The sequence below is a fragment of the Tasmannia lanceolata genome, unplaced genomic scaffold (genome assembly GCF_043159265.1).
Source record: "Tasmannia lanceolata isolate RefF3 unplaced genomic scaffold, GAP_Taslan_0.1 ptg000019l, whole genome shotgun sequence".
Lineage (NCBI taxonomy): Eukaryota > Viridiplantae > Streptophyta > Magnoliopsida > Canellales > Winteraceae > Tasmannia > Tasmannia lanceolata.
The window spans coordinates 10,050,999-10,066,943 of NW_027518696.1; the positions used below are offsets into that span (position 1 = coordinate 10,050,999).

The following is a 15,945-nucleotide window of genomic DNA, read 5'->3' on the forward strand; positions in this document are numbered from 1 at the left end:
TTATAAGAATACTTTGAAAAAAGATCTACAGAAAAATTGAAACATTGATATGAAGGATTCATGATATATTGGTTTATCTTTTGAAAAGTTACGAGTACACTTGAGCCATCTTCATTCCAATTAGAAAGTTTTATTTCAAATAGACAATCCGGATATTCGATAATCTGGGTGGTTCACCTAAGAATTCTTTCACATTAATGGTCATTATAAACTAAAGCCTTTAGAACCATCCAAATATAATGTTGGACCACAATCACAAAGATACACCTGATCCCACAGCTTTTCAATTTAGATAGTAGATGATTTGATAGATCTTACAATAGCTATATGCATAAACTGTCACGTACTTATCAAGCAGCCAGTAAATCCTGCGAACAAATTTGGGGTTATCCTGGCCATGCGCATAATAGACGTGGACTCTATCTCGATCCCCAACCTGTACAGTAAACAAAAATAATGCATTATGTGTTGGTATCAAGTGGCTAGATTTTATTACTCATAAATAGATAGTACTCAAGCCAACAATAGAATTAAGAATAAAAGAATAATGGAGAATCAAATCACTGTAATAAGTACCAAGACAAAACAAGATATCTCAAGGCCTAAGAAAATCTCAAATATTCAAGATAGTAAAATCATGAAAATCTTCAACTCTTATAGTCCAAAACTGCCACAAAATAAAATTAATAAAACAACGTGAAAACCAATATCCAAATAATGAAAAAATAATGGAAGTTCTTACTCATGCATACAAGGAAAGAATTACGGAGATAAAAATGTGCTTTAGGTACACAAAAGATTGAGAGACGAATAAAGAGGAATAACAAAACTAAATACACCATTTGCAACAAAAATGACCACATTAGCAGTTCTCCATGTTTAATGGTAGCTGGTTTTCGTAACTTAAAAAAATCCCAAACCATTCCCTAAAGTTTTAAGAACTTTGATTGTGAGATAAAGAGATAAAAGGATTATATATTCTGAGTAGATTTTCTTCTTAATGAACCATCACAAAGTTCAACTATGCAACTAAAATCTCAAGAAATAAAAAATCTAATATTGTTGTACATGAGGAACTTTTGAATTAAAACTTAAATTATAGAAGATTAGGGCAACAATCATCAAAACAAGTTTCTGATATAAATACTCTCTAAGCATCACAGAATGACCTAACCACACTCATCAAATTCCTTAAAAGAGAGTTACACCCAAGGTTTTGTGCTCATAAACTATTGTCCACCCTCTGCTTGAATCAATCTAAGATTTGCAAATCAAATGGCACCCTACAATGGCTTTAAAAAATGTTACAAATTACAATATATTTTCCATTAGCTCTCCACGGTCAAGAAAACAAACATCTTCACTTATTGTTGTGATTCAAACATGCATAACAAGTAGTTAATGTCCTTTTTCTCCATTCTTTTTGTTTGTATCAGAAATCCTAAATCCATAACCCTTATTGAGATTAGAATCTGGTTTTTATTGGTTATGTTTTAGTGAGTAATTAAATGAGTTAAGATGGAATCGGACTACCACTTTTAGCTTCAAGACTTTCTCTTCATCAGCCACACTGAAAACTAAGGTATCATCAGTGAATTAAAGGTGCTACACTTCCAATTCATGGGGACAAATCTGAAACCAGCAAGGAGGCCATAACTTATGCCTTTCTCAATCATTCTAGATTCAGCCACTATCAAAAATAAGAAGAGGGAAAGGGGATCTCCCTGCCTCAAACCATGAGAGGATTTTAAAAAAACCTTTGGGAGACACATTCACCAAAATAGAGAACCAAGGAGAGGACACACACCTCATAATCTAAGCTCGTCGTCTAACATCTAACCCCATCCTTCTCATGAGATAATCCAAATAATCTCATTCTACTCTATTGTCGGCCTTTTCCATATCTAGCTTGCACACCACCCCTTACCCTCTTGTGTTAGAGTAGTAATGATCCATCTTGTTAAAAGAGAGGGGCTGTTAGGAGGTGGGAGGGTGAGGGGGGGCGGGAGAGTGAGAGAGAGTGGGGCGAGTGGGGAAGGGGGCTGGAGAGAGGCGGAGGGGGGAGGGAGGGAGTTGCAGAGGCAGGGAGGGGGGGGGACAGAGGAGAGGGAAGGGGCAGGGGCGGGAGGTAGAGGTGGCTGGACGGGGTTGGGAGAGGGTTTAGAGAGAGGAGAGGCAAGAGAGAAGTGGGAGGGGAAAGCTAGGCAATGGATGAGGAAGGAGAAGGTGGATGAGGAAGAAGAAGTTCGAGAGGCACCCCAAGGAGGGTCCCTAGGGCAGAAAAACCCTAGGGCTCTGATACCATGTTAAAAGAGAAAGAAATGAGAGAATGGAATGAGTTAGGGTCTACCCCTTTCACTCAAGTATTTATATTAAGATGGAACAAAGGAAAAGACTACTATGCCCTTATGACATTACATACACATAAACACACATATATATATCCAACACATCTCATTAGCTATCAACGCACTATCGAGAATTTACCTTGTGAAGAACCTTTTTTAGGTGTTCTGCCAAGACTTTAGCAAGGGCCTTATACAAGCAATCAACAAGGCTAATCGGCATGACATCCAATATAATGACCGTCCCTTCAATTTTAGGAATTAAAGATATGAAAGTCGCATCCTGTAGACACCCCATTTTGACCGAACCCCTATATCCCATTTGTTTGTGCAAAACCCCATCAAATCAGTGAGTTAGGACCCCAAATTGTACCCTAGGGTAGGTTAGGGTCCCGGCTAGGTCCCTGCAAAATTTCGTCGAAATCCGTCAAGGTTTGCCTAGCAAACGAGCGTAGTTCGTGAGATAGTGTAGCAGAAGGAGGGTGAATTATCCCACTCTAATTTTTTACCTAATTTCTTCCCGAGACCACCCATTTTCAGCAAAATCAAATATAAAACACATAGGAGGGGGTGTCTTAGAGTAATAGAAGAGGATAAAATTATATTAACTTTTTACTTAATTTTTTCTCTTTAGACCATCCTTTTGCAACCAAAATCAAAGCAAAATTTTTGAAAAATGGGTTGTCCTATAAACTAATGGGGGACAAAAATGAAGGGAAAACTCTATAAATAAAGCATTTTGGCTCTCATTTGAAAAAAATTAGGGTTCTTAATCTAATTTTAGAGAGGAAGAGAGAGAGCTTTCTAGAGAGAGAAGATTCTAGAGAGAGAGAGAGCTTTCTAGAGAGAGAGAGAGCTTTCTAGAGAGAGAAGATTCTAGAGAGAGAAGATTCTAGAGAGAGAGAGATTGAAATCTAGAGAGAGAAAGGAGGAGAAGAAGATTTCAAGGAGAGATCCAAGAGAAGGGCACAAGGTTAGTAGATTTTGAGTTTTCTTTAAAAATCTAACCTAAAATGGGAAATCTAAGTGGAAAATGCTTAAAAATTGTTAGATCTAGCAACCTAGGGCTAAAATCTACCAAAATATGTTTAAAACATGGTTTTAAATTTCGGCCGAAACGAAACATGGTTTTAAATTTCGGTTTCGGTGGAAACCGAAACGAAATTCACTGTGAGTCGGAAAAGTACCAAACTTCGCCGAAACGTTTCGGAAATTTCGGCCGAAACGTTTCGTTTCGGTAAAATTTCGGTGAAACGTTTCGGTGAAGTACAAAATTTCACCGAAATTTCGGTGAAATTTTTACAAGATTTCGTCCGAAATTTCGTACCGAAACCGAGATTTAAAACCTTGGTTTAAAAACATGTCTCATATAAATATCTAAAGCAATTTACCTTAGATTTTGAGTTCTAGTTGAATTTCGATGTGAAAATGACAAAATAAAGTGTTGTCCATGTTTGTTTTTGCCATTTTTCATCAATTTTCGGCTAAAATTCGTGAAAATTTCTCGCGGGAAGGTGTAGAGCTCGTTGATATCTTCGATTTGGCGTATAATGGCCCAAAATTGGCAAAGAAACGAAGAAGTTATGCCAATTTTAAGATTTCAGCTGAAAATTAGGGTTAAAATGGTGAATTCTTGGATGATTTTTGTGAAAATCTTTAGATCTGATGTATTAGCCTTTGGAATTCAAAAATGTATGTCTTAATATGAGTGTGATGTGTCCATTTCAAAAAAAAATATGTGTGTGATGTGAATATCTAGTGAAATCCATGATAGATCTAGGATTTTGATGTGAAATGCTCTTGTAAAATGTTGAAAAACTTCAACAATATATGCTATCCAGATTTTTTTTTTTGAGTTTTTCACTAAAATCCGGTTACGACTGAGTGTTGTACTTCACATAAGAGTTGTATAGCTTGTTGAGATCTTCCATTTGGCATATAATAGCCCAAATTGGCCAGAAACAAAGAAGTTATGCCAATTTTAAGATTTCAGCTGAAAATTTAGGTTAAAATGGTGAATCTATGCATTTTTGTGAGAATTCCTTAAAGATCTTGAAAACTGAAATTGACATGGTTAGATCTAAGCCTAATCAGGATGTATTGTCATATATTTGTATCAAATTCCCATAGATTTTGTGTTTGAATGAAGTTTTGATGTGAAATGTCATGAAATTGTGTTGAATTACATGTTGTCCATATTTTATTTTCAATTTTCACTAAAATCCGATTAGATCTAGCAAAGTGATACACACGGAAGTTGTAGATCTTTCCGAGATCTTCGATTTGGCATCTTACGGGCCTCGTAACAATGAAAAATGCAAAAGTTATGCTTCTTTTAAGATGTCAGCCAAGAAACACTACATTTTCAGATTTGAATTTGCCCGGAGATGGTCGTTTTCTGGCCACTTCCGGCAAGATCCAGCCGAAATTGTCAACGGAGAAAAGTTTATTTGATCAATTTCCTAAAACTTTGTAGTTGAACACTTCTCTTGAAAATGTATTTTTGATCCTCTATTTTGCAAAACCAAATCAGAACTTTTGAAAAACAAAACTGCATAAATGAAATCTGAAATCAGCCCAAAGATGACCGTTTTCCGGCCACTTCCGGCGAGAACCGCGAAATGCATGAGTAATCTAATGTTCTCTGATGTGTCCCCTACAACTTTTATGTGTATCACTTTTGCTAGTTTTGCCATTTGGAGAGTGTAATTTTAAATACAAATTCTCAGCTTCCATGTAGAATGCAAATGCGTGCTTTTGATGCTTAATTCATGCTTAGCCTAGTGGGCGATGAAGGCGTTAGCCCAAGCCCATCCTTAGGGGACTTGTTTAGTCCGAGTAGCTCTCCCCTCTCTCATTTAGAAGACTTGTTAAGTCTTTTAGACGTGTTTAAACCATAGAATCCTTCCTTCATTGCAAATGGCGAAGAAGGCGTTAGCCCAAGCCCATTCTTAGGGGACTCACTTAGTCCAAGTAGCACTCCCCTCTTTATTTAATAGATTAGCCTAGTCTTTAAACACCTTTTAGACATTAGATCCCTTCTCTCATTGCAAGGGCAATGAAAGAGTCATCTAGAGCCCCTTTAGGAGACAAGCTATGTCTCATGCAGTAAAAGTCATACCCTTTAGAGACAGGCTTTGTCTCATCAGTGAGTCACCCATAGGAGACTATCCAAGTCTCAAGTAAAATATACATCTAGGATAAAGACTAATCTAGTCTTATAGTTGCGAGCCTTCCATAGGAGACATTCAGTGTCTCACTAGAGTTAGTTGTTTCCCCCATAGGAGACAAGCTTTGTCTCATTTACCCCAGTTATTTCTTTATTTTAGGAGACTAGCCTAGTCTCATTAGCACTCCTCTCTTAGGGTTATGCATAAGGAATAAGTCCTTTAGTATATGAGTCTATCCTTAGCTAGAGAGTCAGTTTTTAGCATAGGATCCGGTCTTTTTGGGGTCTGTCCTATCGTCATAAGGAGCTAGGATTTTGTCCAACCTTTCATCAAGTCATGGGATTCTGTCCAACCCTTGCGAGGTATAGGATTCTGTCCAACCCTTGCAAATCTTCTGAGTCTATCCTGCCCTTATAGATGTTTAGGAGTCTGTACATTCCTTTTGTGAGTCTGTCATTAGATTGGAGTTCCTTTTTTAGCTATAGGGATTCAACCCTTAGCACTGATACTCTTCCATGCTGTGGATCACGGGGTGCAGACATATGGGTTCCCTTTGGCTGAAAGGGTGAAATCACTTTAAAAATTCAAAAACACTTGAAAACATTTCAAAACAACACAAAAACACTTAAAACATCTGAAAATCCAAAAGCATCAGAAAAGTCTTGAGTCATTAGGAGAGTAGTTAGGAGAGTCTGTTTCCGAACTACATTGGCTTGATCCTCTTCCACGAGGTACGTAGGCAGCTTGGGATCCATATCCCAAGTCCAGTCAAAACTTTCAAAATAAACATGTTCAAATCATTCAAAAACACAAGAATTCTTCAAACAAATCTTTTACACTAGTTTTCGAAAAGATCTTCCCCTAGAGTTAGGAGTCTGTCCTAGATATTTGGGGTGTCTCAGAGTTAGGAGTCTGTCCTGGTTATGTTGAAGCTTTGTGTGTCTTGTCGTGTGAGTGTCCCTAAAGTTAGGAGGCCTCGAGTCGTGGTCGGTCAGGCACTTAGTCGAGCCGATGGCTAGACTAGGATGCACTTAATTAGCCCATGGTTTTCCTTAGGTCATACAGCCTAGTTACACACAGGATGTAGGGCTCACCTGCAATAGTTTATGGCTAACTTGCATTAGTTAAGGCATATAGGGAGTCCTAAAAATTACAATTCACTTGAACTTAAGCAATCGCACAAGAAGGTTTAAAAACTAGTCAGGTCTAGTTAATAGAGTCTATGATAGTGGTCTTAGATGGTTAGGCATCGTAGTTTAGAATAGGCCACCGAACTACGTTGACTCTGATTCTTCCCAAGGCCGGGATACGTAGAGCAGCCAGGATGGCCATCCTGGTCCGAGTCAAGTATCACATTAGAGTCTAGGGTTTGTCGTGTTGAGTCGTGTGTGGAGTCGAGTTGTGTTGTGTGTTTTGTTGTATTTTCTTACTTTCATGTACATACCTTATACCTTTAGTTGTAGCATGCATGTGTTTATCCACCAGAACTTAGACACCAATTAGGCATGACACTCATAACCTAGCTATGCTTAGGAGACACTTCTTTCATTTATCTTTTGTGTGTGCTTATTATTTTCATCCCCGAGTCATGCATGTTTGGGTAGACGTTTTCTCGGGGATATCTGTTCCCATTTCACATGATTTTCGCCCAAAATTCTTCAAAGTTAATAAATAAATGGCATAAGAGACCAGGTGCTTGCACTTGGGTGAATTGGGGGCGCCTAACACCTTCCCCATTCGTCATCAGGCACGGACTTTTGTATCTCTGGTTATCCGTTACGACAGAGTATAGTATGGGATCTAGGGCCTACTTCCTTGGGTGGTGACCCTTCTTTGTTTCAGGTACGTCTCGGTTCCGGGCTAGTCCCCGAATCAAAAAGTATCTCATTTTACATCGCCACTCATGCTGTGAGGGCACTCTTTCGAGAGTTCCTTAGTAGAGCTCTCCTTCACGTGTGAAAATCTCAGAGGATTGACGGGGATCTCGTATCCTCGCCAACCGTCCTCGGGATCGGGGTCCACACATCCATACTTCTATCTAGCACCAAACCATCATAAAACTCCGTAAAGAACCGTATAATATTCGCTCTTCCCCAATCCCAGCAACACTGGAAAAAGACCATGCAGAAATCATCCAGACTAGGGGCTCGGTCCATACTCAAGAGCGAAAGGTCCAATTATGATCTCCTCGGCAAAGGGTTGTTCCAAAAAAGCCTTGATCCAACTCATCAATACTGGAAAAGCCAAGTCCATCCGGTCTAGGGTGCTCTCCTCTCACTAAAGAATATAAAGTTTTGTAAAATTCCACAATTTTTTAAGTACTCACTTCATCTCTCAGGCAACCATCAACCATCAAAGCGCTAATCCAATTTCCTCTTCTTGTGTTGTACTAACCAAGGTTTTAAATTTCGGCCGAAATCCAAAATTTCGGATTTCGGTAAGGACCGAAACGAAATGTTCAGAAACCGAAATTGCTGAAATTTATCAAATCGAAAATTTCGGCCCAAAAAAATGACATTTCGAGCCCTTCTACCGGATTTCGGCTGAACTTTCGGTTTCGGTGAGGCTTGAAATTACCCCCGAAACCGAAATTTAAAACGTTGGCGCTAACTATCCCCGTGAAAAAATAGTGTATTCTTATCCCCGTCCGTAAGTCACAAGCATGGTTATAAATTTCAGCCGAAATCCGAAATTTCGGATTTCGGTTGAGACCAAAACCGAAATTTGGTGAAATCCGAAATATAGGGTTTTACCAAATTTCAGCCGAAATTTCGAGAAATTGATTTTTTTTTTAATATAGAAAATTTCCAAAATTTCAGCCGAAATTTAGTAAATAATTAAACAATAATTTTTTGTTTTTTGAACTAGATTAAATAATAATTTTTAATTACCAGATTTCGGCCGTCAAGAAGAAGGGTTGGCATCAGGTTGGCAGCCGGCCGTAAACTTTGCCACTCTTCTATAAAATGAACCTTCTTCATGAAAATTTTCTAAAGGATTCATTAGCCGACCCCAACTAGTTTGGGACAAAGGCTTAGTTGAGTTGAGACCGGATTTCGGCCGAAATTTTGGTTTCGGCCAAGGCCAAAATGGATGCCGAAACCGAAACTTAAAACCATGGTCACGAGGCACTGGATCTCTGTCTCCAGAAAATTTCTTCCTATAACACTAGACGATTATATTCCTCCTTAAAGGTTCCTATCTGCTCCCTCCCTATTGGCGGACCCAAACTCTTCTGCCCATTTGATCTCTCGAATCTTGTCGAGCAACCAAGCTTTCCTTTCCACCCTGGTACGATGTTTGTCCATATTCCACTCTTTAAGCTTGCTTTTCACATGACGCAATTTTCAACAAATCATTATGGCTGCTAGTCCAGAGCTAATCTCTTCCATCCACCAATTAAAGAGACGCTCCTTCAGTCTCAAAACTTTTGAGTCAGGCTAACTCAAAGAGAAAAGGCAGTTGTCCCCACGATTCCAGTCTTGGATCCAATAAATGGGGCTATGATCAGATATGGTCTAAGGTAAAGCAGTCTGACAAATATCAAGAATAAAAGAGATCCAACCAAGATAGATGAGGAACCGATCAATCCTGCTCCTACTAGAGTTTCTTGACCAAGTGAAATGGGACCCACTCGGCGGAAGATCAATAAGCTCATATCTATTGATAAAATCCGAGAAAGCCACCATGCTTGCCAAGCTCCTACTACTCCCAGCCTTATCCTCAATATAGCTGGTAACGTTAAAGTCGGCTCCGATGCACCAAGGGTGCGACCACCTGTTTTTTATACCCCTCTAACTCTTCCCGAAGGGATCTTCGGTCGGCCAACAGGTTAGGGTCGTAAAACCCCCCATAAAAGTCCACATAGAATTATCTGCTACCTTTCTAATTACCACCGTCACAGAAAATTGACCTTCCATCTGTTCAACCAACCCGAATATTGAACTATCGCAAGAGACAAGAATCCATCTAGCTGCCCCCAGAGCATCTAAAGCGACAACCCCCAACTAGCCCTGCAACCCATCTCCTTTAAAGTCCACCTACTCATGGAGTCCATCTTAGTTTTCTGAATACAAGGCATATCGGGCTTATACGTAACGAACATTTGTTTAACAAGGTGATGAAACAAGGTGATGAGAGCTCCCCCTAGTGCATTACTCCAATTTTGCCTCTGCCTCTGTCTCTAGGTTTACTTGATGAGGGCTTTTCAAGATGAACCATTTCTCTGATCATCGTTATCGAATTCTCAAGTCTAACTTCTTCCAATGGATCTCTCATCTGAAGATCTCTTAGTTCTGCCTGATGAAACAATCTGCTCAAGCCTCCTTCCATCCGAGAATAGGATAATCCTAGGACCGTACTAGTCTCAAGAATATGATTCACAAGCAGCTCACTCAATTCATCCACAAGAACTTGCCAGGCGATCGGGCAGCAATCATTCTATGCAGCAAAAATGTTAGCTAAATGTATTTCTCCCTTCTTGTTACCCTGTTCATTCTCCAAAACTTTCCTTTTTAATCTCCTCGGGCATCTCTTCTAATCCCCCTCAGCCTCAACACTCTCTCTTCTTAGCCAGAAGTTACTTGTGTTTGGATCTGAAATACTGTCTTCGCTACAACTACTCCTATCAGCTACCACATCTGCATTTAACCCTTTCTCCTGCAGAGAGAGAGAGAGAGAGAGAGAGAGAGAGAACACCACCAATGACTGAACTAGAGTAGGTTAGAAGCGTACATTTGGTGAGTAACTCACTGGGCAAAGACGAACCACACAGAGGGATGCTCTCCTTCATAGAAGGGCAACTGAGCCTAGATGAGATGTTCGCCTTTTTAGAGAATAGAAGGAGAAGGGCATTGTTGTGTGTGTGTGTGTGTGGTGGAGTGGGGATGGGGGTGTGTTCTCCTTTGTCAACCCCATAATCATGGTAATGCGCAACGGCAACACTTTGCAGTGCGCAGTGCCCACTCCCAATTAGTCAGCTCACTTGTTGCTTGCTGCTTTCTCCCTTCACAACTAGACGAAGGAGGCTGAACAAGCAATAGACAATAAGCTAACTCCTCTGAATCATCCGGCCCCTCAGAACTACTTAATATGGGAGGAGGCCACTCCTATATGAATACTGTAGAACAGATATGGAGACACCTTGATCAAATCTTGTATCAGATATGGAGACATCGCCTCAGTACAGTTTACCGAGCCAGTTGAACTAAATACGTCCACATAACAATCTTCATTGCATTTTGCTATTTCTAGCAAGGGAAAGGAAGATCACCTACCTTTCACTTAAGGTGCCAGGATCACCCCCAAGGTGTACCTATAGTGTCTGTAATCTGTTGGATTTGCAGATACAATCAGTGCCGTCTTGTGTGCCACTTCTCAATTCTAATTGTTGGTGCATCTTGCATGAAAATGATGGGTTGCAATGTTGTGACTTGCCCTATCATGGCCTGCAGATCTTCGATATCAATGAAATTTCAAGGTCCAGCTCGAGCCCAAGATAATTTATGAGTTAAAAAAACAAATGCAAGACAAAACAAAAGAAAGCAACTCAATAAGTTCAGGGTTTTTCTGTATACATCCCAGTAAAAGGATAAGAAAACCAAAAGTTATCTCTAGCTAACGAAACCCAATCCACCAAGCCCATAAATTAGACCTTAATCTTATTTTGTCATGACTTGAAGTTCCAATTCCAAAATATGCTATAAAACAGAACTTAAACTAGACAACTGAAACGGTATAGGTGGTCAGACAGTTGCAACCCTTATGCAGAGATATGAAACATTTGAATGATGTAATTTTTTTTTAATGGCATTTGAATGATGTAATATACACAATGAAACACATTCCATGAGAAAAATAACAAAGAAAAAGACATCTAGAAGGATAAAATCAACGACAACCTCAGTCCATTTAACTAAACATAAGTCGTGAACAAAAGTCAGCAAGATATATGTGAAAATCCATAATGTGATGCATCATACTAAATGAAGTTATCTCACTTTTAAATGCTCATGAGCTTCTTTCACAGTCTTCCCATCTTTCTTCTTCTTCCAGTTATGTCCATCTTTCCGGAAGTTCCTTAGCATTTTACGGTCGAACAAAACAATTGTGCCACCTAGGTTGCAATAAAATAAGAAAAAAAAGGCATCAGAATAATAAAATCATCATTTTTCAACTATCGCCTCATTGCAAGCAGTAAGTTTTTAAGCATAAATGCATATTAGATGAACAGGTAACAAAAAACATTAGTAGTAGTTTCAAGTGAAAGAATTTCCAATGAAAAAGAGAAACAAGTATTGACCTGTTGGCAAGTCAACCGGTTTGACTTTGATGTTAAAGTAGGAATAGTTACATAATATTGCATAAATCTCGTTTGACCGCAGCCACCTTGTCATTGATTCCTCCTTTATTTTCTCAATATCCAAATCTGCATATAAGGCGAAGGAAGCAAAAGAGCAATGAGCATCTGAACATAATATATTGATAAAATACGGATAAATGTATACATAAAACCCGATGACTTAACAATGTTTATAAATAGATCAGAAATAATAATCAAGCTAACAATATTTATAAATAGATCAGGATTCGGGAATAATAAGCAAGCTCAAGACACGGAACGGATTATACAAAACGAGGAGGAAGTCTTTGAAAGCTACCGTTAGAAAAGTCAAGAATTGTACCATTTTAAGGTTAAATAACTATAGAACTCTGGTTATTAATTTTGTTTTCATAGCATATATACAGCACAGATGCATTTGGTTATCAATAGGAATTTGATAATGTAAAAAAAAATTAGGTGACATAGCTGATGTTTCCTTTTTACTCCCTTAAGCATGAAGAAGAATAATAGTGTTACAGTATTTAAGTTCTCCGAAAATCAGAGAAGATTAATGAGATGATGGACAAAATTCATTATCTGTGTGTTATCTGCTGTTCTCATATGCCAAAGCCATTTCAGCAAGTGGAGATCAGGGACTCCTCAGATGCATAACAAGATTGAGGCTATCACCTATTCCTGTGAAGCTGAGTGGCATACAGTCAGAAAATGGACCCAACTTTTTAAACTACAAAATTTTCCAAAATTCATCAACCCAATCATATGCATCCAAGTGATGCACCCTAACCTAGGGAGCAAGACTCCTCATTATTCAAAGTTCCAAACCATCTTTATTAAACCACAATGGAATAGATCAGTTTGGAAATCCAAAATCCATTCATGAGAATCAAATGATGCTATAATTACATACCAAAAGCAGCAAGCCATGGGTGTTTTACCATAGTTTTCAAACCAGTAACCCTACTGACAATGGAATATATCAGTTTGGAAATCCAAAATCCATTCATGAGAAACAAATGATGCTATAATTACATACCAAAAGCAGCAAGCCATGGCTGTTTTACCATAGCTTTCAATGAACTATACGGTCGAAGGACAATGAAATTACAGTACAATATGTTACAATTACAAATACAATGGTCTGGATTTTCAATACACATGCATATGAATAACATGCTACATTACATGCTGAGTCAACTCATGCAATTGTAAGCAATGTTGAGAGGGTACAGGCCTAAGCATTGGAATCCAATAGAGGTACAGAATTATCGTGTGCGCATATACATAAATACAAACACAGATATCATATAACAGATATATGTGTACAGTGCAATTTTGAAGAATATCATGTTAACTTGTTTCAACGATACTTTAAGGAACTAAAAAGAACACACATACAGCCAGAGGAGGCACCAATTCTAAAAAGCAGATCCAGTTTTACGAACCCTAGGCCAAATATGCCTAAAAGTTTGGAACCAAGAATCATTCAAAAATTAAAAAAATAAAAAAAGTTAGGAACCAAGAAGAATCCAAACAGAAACATATCTCATCGACTATATCTTAAACTTGTAAAAGCTAGATCACATTCAAACATTGAGAGAACATCTCCGTACATAAGCTAACAACAATAATGATTTCTTTGTTACAGGCTTTCTTTGTCGCCTAAATCATCTACTCAAAGAAAAAGAAAAGAACAAGAACAAGAACAAGAAAATCGGGCTAATGGAGGGTACTCAGTACAGTACTCTTGTCTTTCCTCTCCCAAACAAGTTTTCCAACAAATCAAGAAACCCAACAAAAATCTAAGAAATCAACCTTTTGTACAAAACCCCGTTTACTATATACTCTAAAAAACAGAAAATACCCAATTCATAGAGAAAGGGCCTCCTTGGATATAACCTTCAGATGGTTTTGAAGTCACACATGATTGATTATTCACAAATAATGGTCATAATAGTTTTAGAAATGATAAACTAAATGGCTTATTGTCCCAATTTTAGTTGTAAATAATCTTTATCTTATATGCAAATAAGAAACAATTTTGGTGGCATCCAAAGACACCCTATTAGAACTGAAACATTAACAATTTAGTAAAAGAAAAAACAAGCAAAACCCAAAAACTGATTTAGGGTTTAGTTTCACCTTCCAAGGTATGAAACCCATGAATATCCCATCCAGCAAGATGCCCAGGAATGCTAATTTCCATAGAGATAACTTCTCAATTCCACAGAATCAAAATACCTCAGTAATCAAACAAGAATTCAAGAACAAAACCCATGTAAAATTCCACCCAAGTAAAGGCACAAAAATCTCAAAAACCCACAAAGGAGACACAAATCACCAACAAAACTAACCCAATAGAGAGCCTAAAACTAAAGGGAGTTGCAGTAGAGATTAAAAAAAAAAAGTCCTTGAGTGGTCAAATAGTGGCTAAAAAGGGAAATTGTCGGCAAGAAGGAAGTCCTATCTAGAAGTATTTGAAGACTGAAAACGTGTTGAGACATGGAAAAAAGGAAGAAACCCAACGCATTTGTCCAGAAATATGAGAACGGGACCGGAAAAAAATTGCAGAGAAGGGTTTTATATTTAATATACGCGGTTTAAGTATATACCCATAAAAGAATGCGGAATTAAACTTAACGATAACGAAAAAATAATGTTGAGTAAAACTGATATTTACCCCTTCTGTGTTGATAGGTGCAGCCCCTTTTTAAAACATTTTCCAACATTTGTTGCTGCAGGTACTCGACGATTGATTGCAATGAAGGAGAAGTTTCAAATAATAGCCATGAATGCTAGTGGCAGACGCTAGCTCTGCAGATGCACCTCATACCCGCATACTAAAATCTTAAATGCTAAGGAGACTCGCAATTCACAAGTGTTACTTTTATTTTTGTGCCTGGGCCCTCTACATATGACCAAGGTTTTAAATTTCGGTTTCGGGGGTAATTTCGGTCCTCACCGAAACCAAAATTTTAGCCGAAATCCAAAAATTTTGGCCGGCAGGTGTGCTCGATATGTCGGAATTTTTGGCCAAAATTTCGGTAATTTGGCTGAAATTCTGTAAAGAAATTAAAAATTAATATTTTATAAAAAATTCGCTGAAATTTCTGACATTTTGACCTTTAAATTTCGGCAATTTCGGTTTCGGGGCTGACCGAGGTACTAAATTTCGGATTTCGGCCGAAATTTGAAACCTTGCATATGACACACCAGGGTCGGCCCCACATCAGGATTTGTATGATTTGATCTCTTCCATCAGAAGGGTTATTCAATTGAGATCGACTCGGAGGACAATCTTGTCTTGATGGACGTGATCCAACGCACGTGTGGTATATGTGCTTGGGAATCTGGACCGTTGATCTAATTGGGGCACAACAGAGCTACACGTACTGAGCAGAGATCTCATTGGCAAGATCGAGGCATGCGAAAATCAATAGCTTAAAAAGACCTTTAAGACATGTGCTCCCCCATTAGAATATATTTCCTCAAATCATTACAGAGCAGGTATGTTTTTGTGGGGAGCAAAAGAATAAAGCTAGGCTGGACCTAATAGATCGAATCACCATGTGTGTTACATGTATAATAGGGCCCACGACTGAGGTTTTAAATTTTGTCCCAAATCCGGATTTCAGTCAAGACCGAAACCGATATTGACGAAACATACCAAATTTCAGAAATTTCGGCACCTTGCCTGCAACAAACAAAAAATTGGTTTCGGACGCATGTGGCCTTAGCATAACCCTAATGTTGAAACTTTGCTTTTTCCTAAGACTAGTTTTGGGGGATACTTAGAGGTGACTACTGTCATGCAACAGACAGTCCGTGAAATGCAAACTTTTCTTTTTCCTAAGACTAGTTTTGGGGGATGCTCAGAGGTGATTACCCGGGGCGGAGACAGGAATTTACACTTGGGGGGCCAGACTAATTTACACTTGCCTGAATTGGTTATTGGGGGGGGCCATGGCCACTGAGCATGCATGTAAAACCACTAAACTAGATAAGCATGCATGTAAGGCCTTAAACCATAAAAGGGATTTTCCAATTCATTGGGAGGGCCATGTGCCTCCGCCCCTGGTGACTACTGTCA

The 15,945-nt window shown here is 38.6% G+C and overlaps 1 protein-coding gene across 2 annotated transcripts in view; it reads right to left on the reverse strand.

Moving 5' to 3' along the window:
• The window catches only part of LOC143852218 (calmodulin-binding transcription activator), a 36,395-nt gene extending 21,954 nt beyond the window's left edge, over positions 1 to 14,441 (reverse strand). For both annotated transcript variants that reach the window (XM_077361600.1, XM_077361598.1), the window contains exons 1-4: positions 13,998 to 14,441; positions 11,817 to 11,942; positions 11,515 to 11,630; positions 348 to 436 (exon numbers count right to left, since the gene is read on the reverse strand). In XM_077361600.1, coding sequence (XP_077217715.1) covers positions 348 to 436; positions 11,515 to 11,630; positions 11,817 to 11,942; positions 13,998 to 14,061 — 395 coding nt within the window. In that variant the 5' untranslated portion in view covers positions 14,062 to 14,441. The remainder of the gene's footprint in view (positions 1 to 347; positions 437 to 11,514; positions 11,631 to 11,816; positions 11,943 to 13,997) is intronic.
• Positions 14,442 to 15,945: the final 1,504 nt, after the last annotated feature.